We start from the raw sequence: 23,552 nt of genomic DNA, 5'->3' as shown, positions 1-23,552 counted from the left end.
TGCGTTCTTCTTTGCCCATCTTCCATAAGGGCAGCATGGAGAAGTGTGGAGCTGAGGCCCATCACAGCTGATGCCCTTACTCGGCCTGTGAAACGGGCGGCTGCTGGTGCTTCCGGGCTGGTGGCAGCCAACCTGAGCGGGGCTCTGAACCCAGTGGACACCCAGCGGCCCAGAGCACAGGAAATGACCCCAGCTTTGCATGATTCACGCAACCCCTTCACCCCTGAATTCTTTTGCAGAAAAAGAAAAACATGACACTTTTATGGATAGAGATTTCCTTAAAAGGGGAAAAGACATTGAAATCTTAGGGCTCTGAAATGAGGGAACGAATGGATTGTTTTCAGCCAGTTTATACCTAAAAGCCAATCATCTGGGTACTGGCCATTTGTGAGGGGAAAATATCTAACTTGATCAACGCAACCATTACCCCAGGAAACAATGATGACCATGTTGCTTATGTTCCTTTGAGCCCTTGGAAAGTTTAAGCAAGAGGACATATGTGTCTGTTAAGTGCTCTAAAATATGTATTTTTGTTTTCTTACTATATAAAACACACACATTCATGTTACCCTAAAGTTACTTGAAAAGTACAGTGATTGCTTACAAACAATGGAAAATACCAGGAGACAAGGAAATGAACATTTCACAGAGACAGACCTTTGATGGGCTTTAAAGTGAATTATTTTATTTCAAACAGGGATCCATCAGTGGAGGTGAACTATTGGGGTAAATGCTCTAGAGCATGGCACAGATGAAAGGTAATACTCACCAGCACCTCACATGTGACTAAAAGACAATGTCAGCAACACACCATGGAAGGAAAACAAACAAATTGTAAAAGGCACCTGGCTGTGGAGAGAAGCCGCCTTGTTCACTGCCTACAAGATTCACTTTTGTGCACTGTGGATAAGTCTGGACAAATGACATTTGGAAATGGAACAAGAAAGGATCGGTTCTGGAGCCCAGGATCCCAAACAGGAAACTAACCTTTTCTTAGACTGCCTTATGGCTTAAGCCATATGCCCTGCCATGTGGCTTAAGGTTTGAGAAAGAGGGCTGAGGCTGCTAAATAGTAACACAAAAGCTCTTTCCTTTTTTTTTTTCTAGAAGGAAGGGGAACCTCTGCCAGTTTCAATTCCAGCAGCGGCTTCTGAAGGCTTTTAAACACCCTAACTTAAAAACAAGTAACAACAATAACAATTAAAAAAAAAAAAAAAAAAAGAAAAGTAGTCTGAACTCCAATCAAATGTGGAAAGGCAGATTCATAAAAATAAAACCTGGGGATGAGTCCATTAACTATACAATTAATGTCTTGTCTGAATGAAGACATTTAAAATGCATCCACAATACACCCAAGCACAAAGCTGCTCTTGGTAACTGTGAGGAAATAGCTACCTTTTCCTTTAAACACACTGAATTGCTACCGGTGACCGCATGCCGAGTGCTGAAGTTAGAAGAGACCCCAAATTGGCAAAGGGCCGCAGGCAGTGATCTGCCTGATATAGCCAGATCCGTGGGAAACCCGACTTACTCTCAAATAGTGACCCCCAAGAGTTCCCTCTCCTCTCCCTGTTTGCTCTGGGCATTTTCGCCTCCTAACGGGGGCCCAGAGGAGTTCCATGTCCCTCTCAGTTCTAGGCACTCTCTGGATCATCTTTGATTAACTAGGATCTTTCATTTCTTTCCAACGCCGTTGGTGACTTTCGATTTGGAATGTCGATTCCTTCTTCTGGAAGAATGGCTCTCGCTGTTGCCCGAATGCTTGGGTGGGCTGTCTTCAGAACCTGGCCAAAGGAATCAGGACACATGGTCACCGTGAGCTGCTTGGTTCGCAGGGTTTAGGCCCGGGACTGGCCGGCTCCCTTTCCGGACCTGTTTGCCTGCCGGCGAAGTACAGGCTCTTTCACTGACACTTGCGCTCCACCTAGTGGCCTCATGAATGAATTAAGGCAAGGCACACAGAAACCCCAGGAGTCAATTAGTACAGCTGGCGCCTCCGGCATGCAAGGCCATGGGCCCCTGAAAGTCTGGGTGGTTCCTGAAGAATTTCTACACCCACACTGTGTAGGAGGCAGTGGGGTAGACTGTGGTTGTGGCTAAAGGGACCAAAAGTGAATGAGCAAATGACACTGAGAGCACAGATGAGGGACAATTAAAACCTAAACCATCCTACCCTTATATCCGAAGGATGCGTTACCTGGGTTTGCACCCCTTAATCTGCTATACACCAGTTTCTAAACTCTAAATTGGAAAGGTTTTTTGCCTTTATAAAATTAAAGATATTACATGCCCTCTGTTGTCTGATCTGGAGGCTACCTTTACAAATCAGGCCCTTGCTGCTCATAACAGATAGTCCCTGGTACATGAAGTTGGAGTCATGCCCTCAAGCTCACATCCTGGCAGAGGCGAGATACTATAGTATTTGCTGGTGCTCTGGAAGCTCAGAGAAAGACTTCCATGAGGAGGCAGCACTTCTGCTGGGTCCTGAGCAATCGCAGGAATCAGCAGGTGGAAGAGGGTGGAGGCAGGGGGAAGGCTGGCGGCACATTCCAGGCCGAGTGTGCACTGTGTGCAAAGCCTTGGGGGGTCAACAGAACTTTCCAGCACTGGGTTGGCTAAAGACTGAGGCTGTGGCCAACCCCAGGGCGAGCAGCTAAACCAGAGAGTCCTCTGCCCTGGGACTCAGGTTCAGCTCCATCGGAAATCTCCATGTAAGACAGTCATGGGAAACAAAGTGTCCAGAGGTTTTTTACTCCACTGTAAGTAGCATTTGGCTTAGTCCTAGAGATTCTTTTCCCATTCAGAAGCCATTTTTCTTTTCTCCCAGAGAACTTAGGAGAGCAGCTGGGCCAGTGGTGCTTTCCCCTCTTCCCTAGGCTCACTCTCTTTCTCTGAGCCATTCTGTGAGCTCACATAGAATAATAATAATTCATAATTTTCCCCCCTCAGTCAAGCCTTCCAATCAGTTCATAGGAATTGGCAAGGAACGAGTGCCCAATGGAACCTTCTCAGCACCATCACTCCACAAGCCCAATTCTTAAAATAACCAGGTGGTCCCAAATCTTTCCAAAATGCCCCTCGGAGAGAGGTACAGTGGAGGATCCCTATCTCACTTCACTATTGAAGTCCCTCTTATGCTGATCTGCCTTTCAAAAAGACGTGATTAAACTGATCCACCTCTTTTGAAAAGCTTGTCCTCCTGGTACATAATTCCTTCTAATCTCTTTTACTCATTCCCATCAGGGTGCTTGAACTGGGGCTGGTCTTGTTACATTTTCCTGCCTCATAAAACGCACTACATGGAGTCTCTTCTTAGAAAGCAAGTTTCTTGGGCAGATCTTGAGGGGGTCTTTGCATGTTTCTTACTAATTAACAAGAGATGATCGATGAATAGGTTTGAGGCCCTTCAGAGTATACATTATCAACATGTGGAGCACAAATATTGATTCCAAATCTCCTTACTGGGCCTAAGAAGGTAGAGGACCCAGTAAAGTTTTAAATAATCAGAAAGAAGAAGATACCTTTTGCACCCTTCCCGTGGGGCCAGGAGATATCTGGACTGTACGAGCCATCTTCACACTCTGAATAGGTCTAGGGAGAAAGACAGACTTAGTGGCAGAATTTCAAGCAGTGGCCGGGCAAAAAAATGAGGATGTCTGCAGTTGAGGCTCTGTTTCTGCCTCTCCCAGGCTGGAGAACCTCACTAGCAAGGGACAAAACCCCCTGGAGCTTATGCTCCCCAGCTATAAAATCAAGGGCTCTTCTACTTCCCAGGGTGATCCAGAGAATGCAGAATAAATCTCGTAGAAAGTGCCTTTAGTTCCTTAAACCAAAGGTATGACTAAAGGACCAAATATTGTAATCTATGAGGCGTTCATAGTGTTTTAAACCCATGTATGTCTACTCTCTACTTTAATCCCCGAGGCTACTCTGAGGTAGGTGGGACAGGCATTATCTGCACTTTACAGAGGGAGCCCCAGGTTGAGACAGAGGAAGAGGTTTGTACAAATGGAAGGCCTTCCCAAAACTGGTCCAGTGCATTCACATGACTTCCTTTTTAACACACATATAGTTAAGTTTTAAACCTCTTGCAAAAGGAGGATAAAAATACTGACATACTGAACAGGGCAGTCACAAGCAAGGACAGCAACTGACAGAGGATGCATCCTGACATGGTTATGTTTCTACAGTGGCAAGGTTGAAGGAGCTCTCACAGTGCTGTCTACTCCATATTCTTAAACAAATATGCTCTGGGTTAAAGGGCCAAGTGGGAAGTGATTATTTTAAATAATCTTTAAATTCTCTTTCTTCCTATACCTTTTCTCGATGACCACAGTGTTCTGCGTACCAAACCATGCCATACAAACACAGGAAAGTGGTGAAAGCCTGTAAGAGAAAGATAAGTAAAAAACCATCTTATAAATGTTGCATGAAAATTTTCTGTTTCCCAGAACTTGAGAGTTTCAGTGGGATTCACTCAAGATGGCTCACTGCGTTTCTGCCGTTCCTCCTAGGACATCTGATGATCACACTGCAGGAGACAAGCAGATCAACCATCCCCAAAGCTTGCAGCACAAAGCAGTATGATTAAGACCAGAGTTACCACTTATGACTCTATTAGCAGAAGGCAAGATCATTTTTAGTTGTACGATCAGGCAGGATGCACCTCCTTAACAGCTTTGCAGGTTCTTTTTAAGAGAACATATAGGATTCTAGAAAGAAGGGAGCATGTCAGGAGAGCAAGGACATCTCAGCCAGGACTTCCAGAGTGAAAGTGAACAAACCTCAAATCAAAATGACTGCCCGTTCCAGCATTAAGTTTCTCCAGCATGCCTTGCTTTAAGAATCCGTCTATACCAAACCATCTTGGCTATCTAACCCCCACCTCTTCCGCTGCATTTCCTGCCGAGGATCTGTCACCTCGCCCCAACCATGGAGACAGTTATGAAATCATGGTGGAAGTGCCTCATCTCTTGAGGGAATAACTCTTTCCAAGAATCATAACATTAGATCTAAAAGGATCACCCCAGAGCTCATTAATTTCAAGACCCCTCATTTTACAGAAGAGGAATCAAGGCTCAGAGAAGTGAATGGCTTTCAAAGGACACACATACAGCTCAGTGGGTGACAAAACTGGTGCCCAATCACAGATTCCTTGATATCCCTGGATCCAAGTTTTAGGGGTGGTTATAGATATAAATAAACAAATGTTGATTTTTATATCTCTATTCATTCACCCATCAATCCATCCATCCCTGGAGAAAGAAAAGCTTCAAGGGAACAGCCAGGGTCAGCAGTATATGCTCTGTACCTCAGCACTGAGCAAATACATTAAAATCATAAAATGTAAAACTTCAAATCTTTAACATTTTCTAGTGCATGCTCAGATTTCTAATATACACCAACATTAAATGTACCATTTTTTTATGGCATGGAAAGAGCAGGAAAAGCTAGTGAAGATGTGTAAACTTATGCATGTGTGAGGACCTTGACAAAGAGCAGAAAATACACAGGCTTACACCCTGGGACATGGGGAGGGATGGGGGTAGGTTCCACCCTCCCAAAACTGTGGCTGGGGGGTGGTGGGAGTGGGGAGGTTGGCCGCAGAGAGCCCCACTAGACGAAATGAGCAGTGGTGGCTGGGAGGGCTGTCATTGCGAATTCTGCCCACCAGAGGGCAGGCACGGGGCTCTTCCCCTCCTTTTCCCAGACCCCACCCCGGGGAGGGCAGGCAGGGGCAGCAGCAGGGCTCTCTGTGCAGCAGACGCTGCTGGCTCTGCGAAGGAGCCAGGCAAGCACTGGCAGGTGGTGAGCGACAAGTGCTCATCATCACAATCGCCACACAAAGGACTTGCTGCGGTTGCCAAACTTACCACTTTACCTAAGAGTAAAAGAGGCTCATCTTACACTTGTCCCGGGGAAGAAAAACTTGTAATTTATGGGGTTGCAATCACACCTGTGGCTATCTAGGCATGGACCCACTTAAAACGTCAGGGCCTGAAGTTAAAACAGCAACTGTACAGATTTTCTTTAACGAAAGGGGGAGGGGGCAGAGGGAGGAACATTTTCTGTAGGATGTGAGCCAGGCAATCACACCAGGAGTGCACAGAGTGCGAGCAGCTGCCAGGCTTCCACGGCATGGTAACCAGCATCCAGACCAGGACGACTGATCAGACAACTGCTGCAGGAGACACTTATTAACAAGCATGAGGGATCTTTGCTCCACACAGATACATACTGGATCTTTGCTCCAGTGGCGGATATCTACTCTCACCCTGCAGGGGGAGCAATTAGGGGCTTCCTTTCTCTGAGTAGGGTGGGAGGCACCATGTAACTGAACTCTCACCTCACCCCTGAGTTTGAGACCAATCTTGCTCTTAAATAAAAAATCAAGAATATGAAAAAGCGCCCAGACGCTGTCTCCATTCTTCTTTACCAGGTAAACGTGCAAGGCAGTGGGGACCCCTAATCCTCCCCTCCAAGGGCCTCTTTTGGCCTCAGGTCCCCCACTCTATGCCTTTCATCTGATAACGCCAATGAGGAGATCCACCTTTCTTCAAAGTCCTGCCCTGGGGGATCCCCGCGGTCCCTGCAGGAGCTCTTGCTGCTCCATCTCCTGGCAATGACCTCTTCAGGCATCAGCCCTACAGAATTCCATCCTCAGCCAGCTTCTCTTCCCCTCGGGATGCTTTCCCTACCTCACCTATCTCATGGCCTCCACCGTACCCTACACACTGACAGCTCCAAGGCTTTATCTCCAGTGCCAATCCAGCGTTTCTGATGTTACAGAACAGTCTAGAATTTCCAATGATACAGGACTTTGTCACCTGTAAGTTGGCCCCTCTCTCCACTCTCCTGAACCAAATTCATCTCCTCCATCACTGGGCTTCTTCTGTATCCCCCAAACTGGCAGTAGCACCCTCAGTGGCACAGGCTAGAGACTGTGATGTCAACCTCATGTCCCCAACGGGCAGTGGCAACCTGTTGCATTGACCTTCTGAACAGCTCTCAAAGCATCTTCAATGCCACTACCGTGGCTCAGCCTTGGTCATTTCTCATCTGGGACCCTCCAGCATCCTCCTGCCTCAGTTCATCTCCTTTCTTGACTGACCCACCCTCCAGTGTTTCTCTGTGAGATACAGATCAGACCACATTGTTTTCCCATGCATCTAAAGCTGATATTAAAAAAATGTAGATACTCAGTACTAAAGATGATATTCTGATCTCCATATCCTTCCTCCACACCTTGTCTCTTAATTATTTTGAACTTGGCTGGGGAAAAATAATTCCTCTCAGGTCCCCAGCAACAGGAAAGGATCCTCAACAGGGGATGACAGAATTAGATCTGAATTCTGAAAGGTCTCTTGGCAGCAGTGTGGGGAATTGATTTGAAGGGAAAATGGTGAGAAAATGGGGTCTAGACAGCTGTAGAGACCATGGGAATGGAGAGGAGGAGTTGAACTACATGGTTGAATTAACAGAACTTGGTGATCTGCTGATTTGAAGAGTGACGGAGGAAGCCAGCTCCTAGGTTTCAGCGGGGTCATCTGGGTGGATGGTAAAGCCATTCGCTACAGTCCTTCAAAATCCTGCTCACGTATTACCTCCATGGAGTCTTCACTAACTCCCAGCTCCTCTGGTGCTCTGCATACTCCTTGAGCTCTATGCACACACATATTTTACAGTATTAATCACAGATTAACATAACTCATTTGCTTGTCTAATTCCCATCTGGATGCAGAGATCTTGAAGGGAGAGATCAGCAGGGTGTGATGAAGGGCCTGAGCTCTGCAGCCAGGCTGTCTGCTTTGGAGTCCTGGCTCTGCCACTTACGAGTTGTGTGCCCTTGGGCAAGTTACTTAACCTCTCTGTACCTTTGTTTCCTCATCTATAGAAGTGGGATAATAAAGTGCCTCCCTTCAAAGTGTAAGAATTAAATATGTAATCCATGCACAGCGCTTAGAATGGTATCCGGCACATAGCGAGCATCAATAAATCTTACCACTGCCATCACCATTGTCCATCTGTGTGCCTCCAGGACCAGGGGCAGCACTGATGAGCATGTGGCAGAAGTTTTGTGAATGAATGACTTACAGGGTACCACGCTAAGTGAAGCAGAAATGGATGGGAGCATAAAAAATAGTTCATGTCCTCAATAAAGTTAAAGCCACATAGAGACAAAGACAAATAAAAAGTCAACATAAGGAGGCAAAGGCTAAGTGTCAAATAAGTAATAGAGAAAGTCTCCAAAACATAGAGACTAGTGGGCGTCTCTGCAGGCTGAGTGGCAAGAGACGGTTTCTTGGACATGTGGCCTGAGGAGACCTTTCTGCCACTGATGCTCCCAAGGCAGGTGGGCGGGTGGGTCCTATGAAAACCTGTCCACTGGCACTGGCAGCAGGCAGTGGGGGGGCGGGGGGATGGCTGTGATGAGCTGTTCTGGGGAGAGCCATCTGCCATGTCCCATGTCCCTCTGCCTCTGACCTCACTGTGGTCCTCGTGGTTCTCTGGCAGTAGGTGAGGAAAGCGTCCCTCTCTGCCCACTGGGGTAGGTCATGTTACAATTCATGGGCTGGAAGTGCACGTGCCAGGAGAAATCAGAGAAGAGCACATTTTCTGGGTACATCTGACATACGCACTGAACCTATTCCTTATATCTGGTCTCATGATGAGGGAAAAAATACATTTGAGAATTCTGGAGTTTAAATACAAAGGAGATCATTATTCACTTTTATTGTTCAAGATCAAACACGACAGCACAGGCTCTAGGCAGCTTGGTGCAGCTAGGATTTCTAACAAGTAACCCTAAAAATAGATGCCGTGAAAGGCTTGAAAGGCACTTTAAAAATACAAAGTTTAGTCTTGTCCCCAAAATTAGACCTGAATCTGATTAAGCTTCTAGATTCAACTACCAATTTATAGGAAATACAGAGGACAAAGAAATATGTTAAACTGCAGTCCAGGATACAATCAGTAAAATCCAGACTGTGGGAAAACCTACAGGACAAAAGAACTGGTTTCTTCAACAGATAAACTGCAAGCAAGAGACAGATTGAGAGAAAACCTACAGATTTGAGACTTAAATAACATGACCACCAATCACAATTAATAAGTTGATTCAAACATACTGTTAAAAAACATGAAATTTAAGAGAAAAATTAGTAACCCAAACACTGATTAGATCTTTGATAATACGAAGGAATCACTGTTTATTCTTTCTCAGGTGTGATAACGGTATAGTCGTCATGCTAAACAAACCAAAAAGGTATTCTTATCTTCTTTAGAGATACGTCTGAAAGATTAAAGGTGAGTCTGCTTCAAAACAAGTCGGGATGGGAATATAGTGGGGAGGGAAAGCACAGGATGCAGACTGGCAGAGAGGTGATAATTGTTGAAACTAGATGATGGGAACATATTCTCTCTACTGTTGAATATGCTTGAGATTTTCTATGATTATTTTAAAAAGCCTGCAAGTTAATTTTATAGTCCAAGTAAAGCAAAAGTGAAGAATCTTAAGCTTAAATGTAAAATAAGAACTTTTCTCCAAAATAACTAAGTTATAGTAAATTAAGAAGGGGAGTCAACAATTAAATTAAGAAGAGCAGTCGCAAGATGTTTAAGCTGTAATCTTAACTTCATTTTAAAGATGAGGAATGAGTCCCTGAGGGGCTGGGCTCCTTGCCCACTGTAACAGAGCTCCCAGGCCAGGCGGGCCCCCCAGGGAAATCCCCATCAAAGCAGAGGCTCTGCTTCCACATGGGTGGCTTATAAAGTTGGCCCACAGGGTAGAACTGGCTACTCTGATTACTTTTGGAAATGTCTATGTTACCTATCAACTACAGTACATTGCTTTGCATGTAAAGCCCTGTAGAGTAATATACATGTTAAAATGGATAAGGCGGGATGATGAGATGAAGGAAAGGGCACTGTCAACTGCCCCTGACCCTTCAGGGCAGCCCTTAAATACTCGGCACACATGAATGAATTCCTGGAAATTAAATCAGTGCCTGTATGGTGCAACTGCTGGGAGCCTCTGACCAGAACCTGCAAGGGGAGCCACTCCAAATGCCACGTGGGACTTGGTATATTTTGTTCTTGAACTTTAGACTGCAACAACCTGTTGCCAATTGCAGGGGAATTACAAGTGAAATGTCTTTCTTTGAATTGCTAAGGAAACTTGGTGCATGAGAGAGTATTATTTTGTTCTGTTTTGTTTTTAAAGAGGCACATCAGAGTTTTGCTAAAAGTTCAGGGTCAAAAGTAATGACTTACCACACATAGAAGCCACAGCACGACGTAGAGTATTTGGGTCTTGGAGAAGAGATCTTGCCCGAATTTTATGCAAACAATCGCTTCCAGGAAACCAATGACCCTAAACAAAGAACAATAGGTTGAAAACCAATTCATTTTATCAGAGGATATACATTACCAGAAATTTGTATTACTCAGACAGTTCAACTGGTCACAAGATTTCTGCCCCAAACACTAGTAGCAAGTACCCCACAGAATGACAGTTTCTTCGTAAGTAACAATTTAGTTTAACTTCTTCCCTCCTTCCAGACCAAAATCACAACACATGAATTTTAATAGCCAGAGGCCCCTGTGTCACCTGAGAGCCCCTATTCTCATCTGGGGTGGACCCTCAGGCCGCCTCTGTTGCACCCCACCCCCGGCACAGGGAGCCCTTGCAGGGCAGCTTACTCCACTGCTAAACCTCGCTAGCTGTTAGAAAGCTTTTCCCTGTCTTGAGCTGTCATTGCCTCCTATATCTTCTACCCATGGGTCCTAACTCTGTCCTCAGCAATCATTCAGGGTGAGTCTGATCCTTTCCACGGGATGGTCTTTCAATAACTTGAAGACATTCCCTCCAAAGCCACCTCCTTCCAGTTAAACCCTTTATCCTCTCTTCATCTCTAAGCAATAATTTTGTTAAATTTAAATGTAAAACAAAAATTGAAACAAAAAGAAACCACTTCATGCTTTTACTCTTCAACTAAAACACTAAGGAAAAAAGCCACTTTTGTGTTCTCTATCCTCATTTATGAATATAAGAATCAGGCCTTAGAGTCACAGCTTGGAGGGGAGAATGAAGAAGGTGAGGGTTACACTGGTCCCGTGATCCCAAAGACTGCATAAGAATACTTCCATACAACTCAGTTTTAGGTGTCCCCATCTTGAGATGGAAGTTGGACAATCAGCAACTGGCATACTTGTGCAGATATTCTCTAAAAAGGTGAGGGGGGCTAGAAGGCGCTTGATCTCTCTGCCCTGCACACTGGCGGTGCAAAGGTCACTGCCATCAACAAATGGCTGGCTCTACACAAGGGAAGTCCTGGAATTAGAACCATTCCAGCAAGGCAGCAGAGAGAAAATCTCTTTAATGTACTTTTACAGAGTTTGGGATTGCCTTTTCCCCTCGTCACAGCCAAATAAGGTGTAAAAGTATTTGGCCTGAATCTCTAAAGCCACACCCTCCCAAACAGAGTGTGTATGAGTGAGAAAGCATCATTTTAGCTGAGGTACACAGGAAGGCTTTTAAGTGTAGGGCTAAATTCACTGTAATTATTAAGTCTAGAATGTAATCCAACACTAGATGGCAGTTAAACTTTTGTTACTTCCAGCCTGCACAGTGAGGGGAAGGCGACCTGAGAGAAGAAATGAAAAGGATTATTTAATCTTTGGCTGGGACTTTCTGCAGAAATCCTACAAATGAAAGTGATAAGCCTAAGAAATAAGTGTGCCTATCAACTCTTGAGTCAGACAGGACACCCTAATAAGTTTATTACAAGAGATTTCTACTAGATTCCTGAGTCATGTTGCAAAAGCATGGAGATCAGCAGATTTGAGCTCTTTCTCAAACTTTTGTGACCTCTGAACCATAGCAAGAAACACAGTTTTCATTTGACCCAGCACCCATGAGCACAGGTACTCACGCACCTGAAACAAAAGTGAATTTGTAAACTTATTCTGACATTTTCTATTCTACTTCACTTCAGGATCCACTCGATTAGTTTCATAATGACCTGTAGTTTGTCTAGGCAGTGCTTTTCGGTCTGCAACTTTGGGGTAAAATTTGCTTCCACTTGCTGAGGAATCTTAGCTAAGCCACTGTCTTGTACTGCGAAGGTAAGAGTTGAACAGAAAGACCAGAAGGCGGTGTGGGGCCATCTGGGAGACCATCTGGGCGAGGAGAGGCCCAGGCCCAGGCGACAGCAGCCAGGGCTGAGGCCCGGGTATGTGAAAGGCACAGCGTGGTTTCAGGAGAGGGTAAGTGGCCAAGGTGAGGTCAGAGATGCCTTGGGGGCTCCAAGGGCCTTCCTAAGGTCTTGGCTTTAGTTGGAGGGAGACACAGCCTCTGGAGGGTTCAGAGGGCAGTGTTCAACATGATTTGCTTTACTTCTTAATAAGATCATTCTGGCTGCTGAACTGGGAACTGAAGTAAAAATACAAGAGTAGAAATAAGATCAGTAGGTAAGAGGCTATTGCAAAAATCCAGGCAAGAGGACCAGGATGGTAGCTGTGGAGATGGTGGCGAATGGTGAGAATTGGGATATATGAAACTCAACAGTCACATGGACTCAAAACACCAGCCTGTACTCTGCAGGTGAACTCACTGCCCGCCCCCTACGTGGGGCACGACTCCCAGGGGTGTGACTCTCCCTGGCAACATGGGACATGACTCGTGGGGATGAGCTCGGCCCTGGCATTATGGGATTGAGAAAGCCTTCCTGACCAAAAGGGGGAAAGAAATGAAACAAAATAAAGTTTCAGTGCCTGAGAGGTTTCAAATGGAGTTGAGAGGTCATTCTGGAGGTTATTCTTATGTATTATATAGATATCTCTTTTTAGTTTTTAGTGTATTAGAATAGCTAGAAGGAAATACCTGAAACTGTAGAACTGTAACCCAGTAGCCTTGATTCCTGAAGATGACTGTATAACTATATAGCTTACACTGTGTGACTGTGTGATTATGAGAACTTTGTGGCTCTCACTCCCTTTATATAGTACATGGGCAGATGAATAGAAAAATGAGGACAAAAAATAAATGAACAATAAGGAGGGAGGGGGGATGGGATGTTTTGGGTGTTCTTTTCCACTTTAACTTTTATTCTTATTCTTTTTTGTGTATGGTAATGAAAATGTTCAAAAACTGAATGTGGTGATGAATGCACAACTATATGATGGTTCTGTGAACAACTGATTGTACACTTGGATGATTATACAGTATATGAATATATCTCAATAAAATTGAATAAAAAATTTAAAAAAATAATAATAAAAAACACCAGCCAAGGCCCTTCCTCATTAGCTCTGACTCACTAGAGGGATTCATACTCAAAGCCTCCTTCTAGAAAATTAACATTACTTTTGTACTAAGACTCAAACGGCTGCTCCTTTAGGGCTGAGGCAAAGGCTTAGCACAGTGTGAGCCTGTGACAGCACCAGCCTCCTCATCCCTCCTCTGCAACCAAGTGTCCTCTTCCTCAGTTCAAATTTAAACGTCTCTGATCTGCACCAGACTCTGAAAGATGCAGCCAGATTGTGGTGTGATGGAATTCACTCAGCCCTTCCCCTCCCTTTGATATCTGTGGCCATGCTCCTCTTGAATGAGCAAGATTAAAAGGCAAATCAACACTTGGGTTGCCCGAGGTGCCTCTGCGTGGGGGTGGCAGAGGGTCTCCTGCCTTAGTACTGCTCTGCTGACCCACACACCCAGCTGCCCTTCTCTTGGGAGCCTGCTCCACAGGGCAGAAAAAGATGATGTTAGCACAGAGCCAAGGATAAGGGGTTCCTTAGTGAACAAGAATGCAAACAGGTTTATAAAAGAAATTCGGGGCTCAACAACCCAAGGGCCCACCAGCAGATGAGTGGATAAACAAAATGTTGTATATCCATACAGTGGAATATTATTCAGCCATAAAAAAGAACAAAGTCCTGATATATGCGACAACATCAACGAACCCTGAAAATATTATGCTGGGTGGAGTAAGCCAGACACAAACGATAAATAGTGTATGATTCCACTTACATGAAATATCTAGAATAGGCAAATTCAGAGACAGAAGGTAGATTAGAGGAAACCAGAGGCTGGGGGAGGAAGAATGGGGAGTTATTGCTTAATGGGTACAGAGTTTCTGTTTGAGGTAATAGAAAAGTTTTGGTAATAAATGGTGGCACAACACAGTATACACTTAAACATGAGTAAAAGGAAATTCTGTGTTACGTTACCACAATAATTAAAAAAAAAAAAAAAAAAAAGCTAGGCTTAGCGTGACTAGGCTGGGTGTTCCATCCTGAGAAGCAAAAGAAGGGTTTTCAATTTCCAACAAACCTGCTCCTGCATTCTGAGCGCCTGGAGTGGTGCCGCTGCCGTGAGAGCAGCGCCTGCCAGCACCCACCAAGTGCCACCCGGAGTTGCATGATGACACCCTGCCCTTGGGCGACAGGAGGGGGCGAGCCCCTTCCCACCAGGGAGAAGCAGGCCCACCAACCATGGAAGTGAGACACAAATACACCTACGAAAAACCACTGTACAGTCACCCAGGGGCCTGGAAGTGCCCATGAAGTTCAGAGGAGGCTCCAGTTCCGATTGGGATGACCAAAGACACCTCTCTGGATTCAGTGATAGCTGAGCTGGTCCTTAACGGATGAATAAAATTTCAACAGTATTCCATGGTGCATTTTGGCTTCCAAAGACCCCCCAGGGGTGGGACGGGGAGGGTGAGAAGAGAGGTTGCTAACCCAGAACCGTTCCCCTCAATTGTTTTTATGTATCTCAGAGTTTGGGGTAAGATTTCATTTGAGGACAGGGACTCAGTTACTAAAAAGAATTTAAGGGAAAGGGAGCAGTGGAATGGTAGGAAGAAACTGATGTCTGGAGAGGATGAACAGACAATCCAGAGTAAGAAGGAGTGAAGGGGAAGATGCCTAAAGCAGGGAAAGTGGCTACAAAGCTACCCAGCAGGGTGAGCACCGAGGGCCTGAAACAGGTGTGGTGGACAGGGAAGGAGAGGACACAGTGCGAGAGGCTGTGAAACAATGGGCAAAAGGGGGATGGCGATGACTGAGACAAAGGGCCAACCCAGAAACTCTCTGGAAGAAGAAAAAAGACTGCTCACTCCTCTTCTGGCCAAAGCTTGGACTCCTCCCTTCCAGGACCAAATCACAGAACAACCTTTTTCCCTTATGAGCCAGGCTAATACTCTCCCTTTGAGCACAGATGCTCAATTATAATTGGGGTGGGATGGGGAGGGGATTGAAAGACGAAGATGAGATAAGCCCCACAACTGGGGAATTTGTTCGCATCAGTCTGGTCCTAAAACTCTCAGCGAGCTGAAATAACTTAAAATGCCTTTCCAAAGAGACGATGCCAACTTTTTCATATGACTGCTTTCTCGCTAGTAAGGGTCCTGTTCCCTAGCTGGAGGGAATCTTAGCTCTGCTATACGCAACATGTTTAAGTATAAAGGTTAAAAAGCTCAGATCTGTGGTGCAACTGTGGAAGACCATGATGCGATCTGGATTTAGTCACTTCAGCAAGTAATTACTACCAGCTTTTTAATACTTACAGAAGAGATGAAAAGCACCCTCTTCTGGAGAAGGAGATGACCTTGCCCCTGCTCGCCCTGCCACCCCAAGGCAGTTAGGAATGTCATTACATGGAGCACTCCCACTCAATTCTTGCTCACATCTCCACACCTTGCTAAAGCCTGAAAGCATTCCAAAATCAGTGAAAAGAATGCTATAAAACTAGTTGAGTTAGTAAAGGAAATCACACATTTAAGCATTTCCTGTTTTGACAGTAGAGGAAATAAAACCAAAGGCAACAGGGAGGCAGGATGAAGGGATGGGGCAGAAGACGGGAGGCGGTGGCCTCCGAGGGGCAAACACAGAGGCCGGAGACTCTGGCCTCCCGAGCTCTGGCTGAAGGTACCACCTGTGCAGGAGACAGCTCTTGGAGTGTTCACACACGTGGTGTGCTGTGCGTGGCTCAGGAGGGGGATCTGCTATCATTCAGCATGGCACATGAGGTCTCAGAAGATTCATCAATCTCAAAATCACTTTCTGGGAGTTCTCCATCCTCAGAAAGCGTACTAGATAAGCCAAATGATTTCTCCTTTGCATTTTACTTTATTTTAATCATTTCCCAACCAGACATGACTTTCTGTAGCAGCATTTTTCCACCACCCTTAGGCCTGATGTATCTTGGCCATGGGCATTTGATTTTTTAGCTGCCTGATTAGAAAGAAACTTTTGTCTAACACTACCTCCCTCTCCTTTTTCTCAACAGGTAAACAGACACAGTCCTGTGGAAAATATCCACTCCACAATAGAAAAAGACCTTGCCAAGGACTTTTAAATATGTAGGAAAAAAATGCTTGTGGGAAGAGCTCAAATGCAAGGAAGATCACTTTCTCCTCCAACAAGACATGAATAAAGAAAGCCCACATCCCTCCTTGCTACCACACAACTGTTTCCTTACACCTCAAGTGGGCAAAGTCTCCTGTGCTTAGCGTATTAGAAATTTGTAGACATATAAACTCTCTCTCCTTTGTTCTCCCCTGAACCAAGGAAATCTAACCCATCTTATCACCCTTTAAGCTGCAATCAATTTGGATAAAAAAATTAGCTTCCCCCACAGAATTTATAAGAAACAAACAACAATGGCCCTTTGTCTTCTATGGGGGAAAATCAGCTAATCCTAACTTGAGTACCACCATTTAATCCTTTGAAACTATTGAATCCCTCAGAATCCGGATTAAGAGCTGGGGTATGTACACATACACACACACACACAGACACACACACAAACCCAGAAATGTTTGGAAGGAGTGACACTGATATGGTAAGAGCAATTATCTCTGCATGCCTGGCTTTTTTGGGTGATCTTTAGTTTCTTCTACATTCTTTTCTAAACTTTTGTCAATATGCATGTGTGACCTTTTAATTTGAAAAAAAAAAAAGGTATCGCTTAAAAATCTGCTGAAAGTAGAAATTTCTTCTCTAGTACAAGTTTTCATTAAATTTCCTTTATACTGTCACACTCAATTTAGAACCTAGGTCTTGAATATAAGCTCCCTCAAGGACAGAACTTCACATACAGATGTGCTGGGCATCTCTGGTATTTCTGTTGCTACAGGCATGGTAAATAGTTGATGATGTTAAAGCAGAGGAACCACTTACCTGAGATGTTGAAGATGATCTCACATTGAACACTGGGGGTTAAACTAGATAACCTAGACTCTTTCAAATCAGTTAAATAATAATAAATTAAGATACAGCACTTGTATCTGTAACAAGACAATAAATTGTGACCCATACAGCTATGTCTTAGCTCTCTTTGGAATAGTAAAACTATACCTCAGTAAAGGGCAATCAGCTATTGCAAGAGGTCTTTTTTTTTTTATTCTAATAGCATATGTACGACCTAAAATTTCCTCTTTAATCACATTCAAATATATAATTCAGTGTTGTTAACTACATACTCTGTTGTGCTACCAATCACCACCATCCATTACCACAACTCTCCCATTGCCCCAAATAGAAACTCTACAATTTAAGCATTAACTCCCCATTCCCTCCCTCTACCCCTCAAGAGGTCCTTTGGATGTGAAAGTAAAATGAAGCATGGGAGAGCCCACGATGAGACGATCTTCCAAACTCAAGATGGAATTCAACTAATCCATTTTCTATCCAATTTATCTTATAAAACATCACAGATCCCTGGCAACGTGGAATATGACTCCTGGGGAGGAATGTAGACCCGGCATCACGGGATGGAGAACATCTTCTTGACCAAAAGGGGGATGTGAAAGGAAATGAAATAAGCTTCAGTGGCAGAGAGATTCCAAAACGAGCCAAGAGGTCACTCTGGTGGGCACTCTTAATGCACAATTTAGACAACCCTTTTTAGGTTCCAAAGAATTGGGGTAGCTGGTGGTAGATACCTGAAACTGTCAAACTACAACCCAGAACCCATGAATCTCGAAGACAATTGTATAAAAATGTAGCTTATGAGGGGTGACAATGGGATTGGGAAAGCCATAAGGACCACACTCCCCTTTGTCTAGTTTATGGATGGATGAGTAGAAAAATAGGGGAAGGAAACAAACAAACAAACAGACAAAGGCACCCAGTGTTCTTTTTTACTTTAATTGCTCTTTTTCACTTTAATTATTATTCTCGTTATTTTTGTGTGTGTGCTAATGAAGGTGTCAGGGATTGATTTAGGTGATGAATGTACAACTATGTAATGGTACTGTGAACAACCGAATGTACGACTTGTTTTGTATGACTGCGTGGTATGTGAATATATCTCAATAAAATGAAGATTTAAAAAAACAAAACAAAACAAACAAAAAAAAAACATCACAGAGTTTTATGTGGGAGTTATCTTCTAATTTCATGATGTTTTTAATTTAAAAAAAAAGTTTCTATAACCTTTGTCTACAATTTGCCAAGTAACTATACTAAACTTGAATCAGAAAAGGGAATGTTAAGAATGGAAGGTATACAAAACAACAGCAAACCTTGCCCATCTGCTTTCAGAGGAAAATTGCACTGAAAGGCACCAAGTAACCAAAGAAAGTTAGAGGCTTTCGTGACTGTTAAGCCTCTACCCTGCGGGGATTACTCACCCAAACACCCAGCACTGCGTTCCCACGCGCTTGCACTGCGTGTCGGTGAGGTAAGCGTAGTACTGCCTGAAAGAACAAAGTTGGAATTCATCGAGAGCTTCTAGAGGAACAAATCAATATAAAATGAAATAACTTTGATGGAAAGAATATAAAAATATAAAAAAACCCTGCCTGTTCAATGTACTCGAGCTGCCTGGTCTAGTACTATTAAAAGAGAGAGCCAGTGCCAGTAGGAAAGTTCCTGTAAGAGGGTAGGAGTCTGGGTTAGAAAGGAGGAGGGAGCACAGTTTAAAGAGTGAGCCTATTGGCAAGGGCAGTCTTGACTCAGCTACAGACCCCCAGAGCCCTGAGCTAAAGCAACCCCAGGCAGGTGTTTTAGTTTCTCTCTACGGAGGGGATTCTTGAAGGTCTACACCACTGTTCATGGCTCTCTCTGGACAAAGTTGCTGGTTTTAACCAGGCAAGAAATATACAGATTTTTGGCTCTCAGAAACTGGAATGAGACCCCAGCTGCACTTCACAGTCGCTAAATGCTTCAAATGATTTCAAATGTTACTGACCAGACTAGAAAAAGAGGCAATGTCATGGAGTTTAAAGGCTTAGAGCAGCACTCCCCAAATAGAAATATAATACGAGCCACAAACGCAATTTCAAGTAGCGATGTTAAGAAAGAAACAGATAAAATTAATTTTAATCATACATATTTAACCCTACATATCAAAAACACTGTAACAAGGCATTTTATATTCTTTTTTCATACTAAGTCTTTGAAATCTGGTATGGAGTTTACACCTACAGCACACTTCAACGTGGATTAGTCATATTTCCAGTGTTCAAAAGCCACAGGTGGTAAGTGGCTGCCACACGGACAGCACAGGCTCAGGGCCTCCTAATTACCCTGAACTCTCCCCATCCCTTCCCAAGTAGCATCTGAACCAGTGGCTCATCATCTCTTTGGGGCCACAGGCTCCTTTGAGGATCTGATGAAAGCTATAACAATGGCACATAAAATATGCACACAGAATGCTGCATTAAACTCTAGGGGATACACAGATATCTAAAGCTCATCCATGAACTATCACCTTCTCCCCACTAGAGGCCCAAGAGAAGAATTCTGGTTACGAAGAATTCAGGTTTTCATCTAACTTCACATTTTCATTACCTAATTGCATTTTTATCAGTTCTGCTACTTTACCCTCTAATTGCACCTATCCCAGCATATTGCACTTTTATTATCAGATTCAAAGAATGTTCACTCAAATCTCTTCTCAAAGCAGTTTTGTGAGAGAGCCTAATCAAAAAGGGAGAAAATGGATATGCAGTATACATTTTCTTCCCCAAGCCCACAGCGCTGTCTCCTTATAGGACCTGGTGTTTACTAATTGGGATGGTTGTGTTAAACCGATTAGAGCACTCCTATCTTTCCAGTAAACTGTCAAAGCATTTCCTTATGTGGAAACTGCATGAAGCAGTAAGAGCACAGGAAGTGGGATATTTTTAAACAAAGAATTGTGAAAAAATCCTTATGGTTTAGCAAAAATTTTGAGGTGCTCTCAAAAGTTGAAAATGTGATTTTTAGTGGCTGGTGTTGTTTTGGAATGTTTAACAACACAGAAATTTCATGATAAACCAGATGTGATTTGCTCTGCTAGTTTATAAGAAGAGCTTCCTTTTCCCCCCTTACTTTGTTGATTGCTCTTAATTTTATGAAGGAACCATTACTAATCATTCCTGAAAATAACTGCAAACCTCAAATTAAATTAAAACGGAGGGAGGCTCCATACCATCAGGGGTAACAACATTTATGAGATGACGACTTCAACAGACATGGCCTATAAAGCATCAAAGAGCAGCTGATCACCAACTGTTACATTCCTATTTGGTTGGTTATTAAAAGAAAAGTTGGAATTTTTGGCCTTAACGCCAAAGGGCTCAGCATTGTCTTATTTGCTTAGCTTAATCCAGCACCTGGGGATATTAGAAGCTTAATATATTATTATTATTATTATTATTATTATTATTATTATTATTAATGAATAAGAAAAGGTTCTGATTGGGGGGGGCAGGGAGGGCAAATGTCTTAGTTTTGCCATACTCCTTGGCAAGTGAAGTCCTCTACTCGTGTGGTTTGCAAGCATTAAAAATAAGCTTCTGAAAGGTTAACCTTTTAACTACTTAGTTTCATTCCAAACTGTGTAAAGATTGTGTAAAGATCTTGGCTGCTGCTACTGAACAATGTCGGTACTCCATATAAGTTACAAAAATTAAATGCCATTTCTAAATAGGAAAAATGAAGCAAAAGAAGATGTATCACTTTGAAGTTCACTGGGATTGGTCTATGTGAGGACGGTCTCTGAATAAAGCCCCATCTCTAGGGCCCTTCATGAATCCAGAGAAAGAATGGCACATGCCCACCCAAACCCATCTCAGTGATGCTAGACATTTTAAAAGGAAATTGACTAGGAGAAACTAAGCCTACTTGTAAGCATGCCTAAGAGTCACCCCCAGGGAACCTCTTTTGTTGCCTCTCTCTCTCCACCAACCCTGAAAATAAACTTATCATCCTCTATCCTATGTGGGACATGACTTCCAGGGATGGGCCTGGCCCTGGCATCGTGGGATTGAGAATGCCTTCTTGACCAAAAAGTGGAAAGAAATGGAACAAAATAAAGTCTCAGTGGCTAAGAGATTTAAAGTAAAGTCGAGAGGTCATTCTGGAGGTTACTCTTATGCATTTGATATAGATATTCCTTTTTAGTTTTGAGTGTATTAGAATAGCTAGAAGGAAATACCTGAAACTGTTGACCTGTAATCCAATAGCCTTGATTCTTGATGATGACTGTATAACTATATAGCTTTTATGGGGTGAACTTTGTGATGGGCACTTCCTTTATCCAGTGTATGGGCAGATGAGTAATAAAATAAAGACAAACAAACAAACAAATAAATAAAATAATGGGGGGGGTATGGGATGTTTTGGGTATTCTTTTTTCTTATTTATTTATTTATTTTTTTTTTTTGAGTAACGAAAATGTTCTAAAATTGATTGTAGTGATGAATCACAATTATATGATGGTACTGTGAGCCACTGATTGTATTCTTTGGATAGATTATATGGTGTGTGAATATATCTCAATAAATTGCATTTAAAAAAAAGGAAATTGACTCAAGTGAGTCTGAGAAAGCTAATGAAGTATCATTTAAAAGTAACATCATATATGACTTCAGTTCTACCTTAGAAATTTTTGTGTTTTCCAATAATCTCATTTTAACAAACTCAATGTCACTGCTAATTTTTTTAAAATTTGAATATTAGAGAGAAAAAGAACAGCAAAACAATATTGTGAAGGGGATAGTACTATTGATTATCCCCTTTCTCTTTTTAAGACATCAGAAATGAGAGAAAACCATTTTTCTTATATTCTGGATGTATAATTCTTTAGAATGGCATTTTCAAGGAAAATCTGCTAGTTTATGCGGCTTCCCTTACGCCAAACAGGTGAACATAAAATAGGTCAACGTCCTCAAGTGAGAGTCAGGCTTGCAGAAAATTACCTCACTGTGGGGGCTGTAATGCCACCAATAAAGAGAATTCTACACCAACTCAATGGATGACCAGCTTGGAACACAAAGATATGCTTCAGGAAGAAGGTATTCAACTCAGTTAGCTGAAAAAGAAGGAGAAATGAGTCAACCTGGTACTTAATGCTAAGTCACTCTCATAGAATCCTTCAACTAAAAATACTTGGTATGTTCTCAGCATTTTCAGGAACTATATGGGGTCTTCTAAGGGCTGCTATTCAAACTAGTTAAGAGTCAGTACAATAAGGGTATCAACCAACTGGAGACCCAGGAGGCTCTGGGCAGTAGGAGGGACACACTGGGGCTCAGGGCATTAGCTACCTCTCATATTTCCTGGTTTGCATGATTGTCACTTGGGTCACGTATATGATCCTTTGGCACAGTCAGAAGAGAAATGCTCTGAGAACAGCAGCATCGTGAAGACAAGCGTGTGCCATGGAACATCTACACAGCCTTACAGAAATCAGGCCTTGCGTAAAAGAAGTCCAACTGTCAGAAAGTAAGCCCTTTATGACCCAAAGCAGGTGCACCACTGACAGAGGATTGTGTGCATGTCTCACACATGCTGGGACCGAGCAGATGGCAGCCTAGGGCAACTCTTAAGCGTGGGTATGAAGGGTTGGCACCAGCTTCACCTAGGAGCAGTGGCATTTCCCCCTGAGGTCAGCATCCCAGTGCAGGATGAATCCTTGACAGCACAACAGAGAGTGTTCCGGGGCGTGGCTGCTCTATGCCTGGAGTCTGGCTCCTGCCTTTCTCCCCAGGATCTCAAGCAAGGGGCTTGACTACACAAGGCTGCTGTGCTTCAAGAACACATTACATGGACTGGCAGGTGCATTTCAATTACATATTCCCACATTACTGACTTCAAGGACATAAAATTTTTAAATGGTTCACTAATTAACAGCACATATGGAAAGCTGATAACAGCGCAACCTCCACACCCATGGGAGAGGTAAATTCCAAGGAGAGCTGCCCGGGCAGTTCCATCCAGGACATGCATCTCCCCTTGATAAATCATTTCTTATCAGCTTTTCCAATAATAGAAAACTCAGAGCTTCCTTGACATTTGCCCTGATAAGGGAAATCTTAATCCAAACCACAACCATTATTTAAATATCCATATATACTTTTGTGTACATACATTTCATTTATTAAGGTGGAGTGTATGGACAAGGAACACTGTCATTCTTAAAAGTGACACGTTCCTGGTATTTTCCTTACATTGGAAATATTTTGTGCATATGTGCTCAAAATATACTTTCTAATGATTTCTGAAAGAACCCTTCAGGCAAAGGTTGGTTTCCCCTGGCTATTTGCCAAAAGCTGTGA

At 43.3% G+C, this 23,552-nt stretch overlaps 1 protein-coding gene across 1 annotated transcript in view; it reads right to left on the bottom strand.

The window, feature by feature from the left end:
* Positions 1–658: 658 nt before the first annotated feature.
* PTDSS1 (phosphatidylserine synthase 1) overlaps positions 659–23,552 on the bottom strand; it is a 62,508-nt gene continuing 39,614 nt past the window's right edge. The window contains exons 8-13 of the mRNA XM_037802707.1: positions 22,194–22,306; positions 18,639–18,704; positions 10,273–10,372; positions 4,318–4,386; positions 3,522–3,591; positions 659–1,784 (exon numbers count right to left, since the gene is read on the bottom strand). Coding sequence (XP_037658635.1) covers positions 1,675–1,784; positions 3,522–3,591; positions 4,318–4,386; positions 10,273–10,372; positions 18,639–18,704; positions 22,194–22,306 — 528 coding nt within the window. The 3' untranslated portion in view covers positions 659–1,674. The remainder of the gene's footprint in view (positions 1,785–3,521; positions 3,592–4,317; positions 4,387–10,272; positions 10,373–18,638; positions 18,705–22,193; positions 22,307–23,552) is intronic.

The sequence above is a fragment of the Choloepus didactylus genome, chromosome 14 (genome assembly GCF_015220235.1).
Source record: "Choloepus didactylus isolate mChoDid1 chromosome 14, mChoDid1.pri, whole genome shotgun sequence".
In the NCBI taxonomy this organism is placed as follows: domain Eukaryota; kingdom Metazoa; phylum Chordata; class Mammalia; order Pilosa; family Megalonychidae; genus Choloepus; species Choloepus didactylus.
This window is presented reverse-complemented; position numbering and strand designations above follow the sequence as displayed.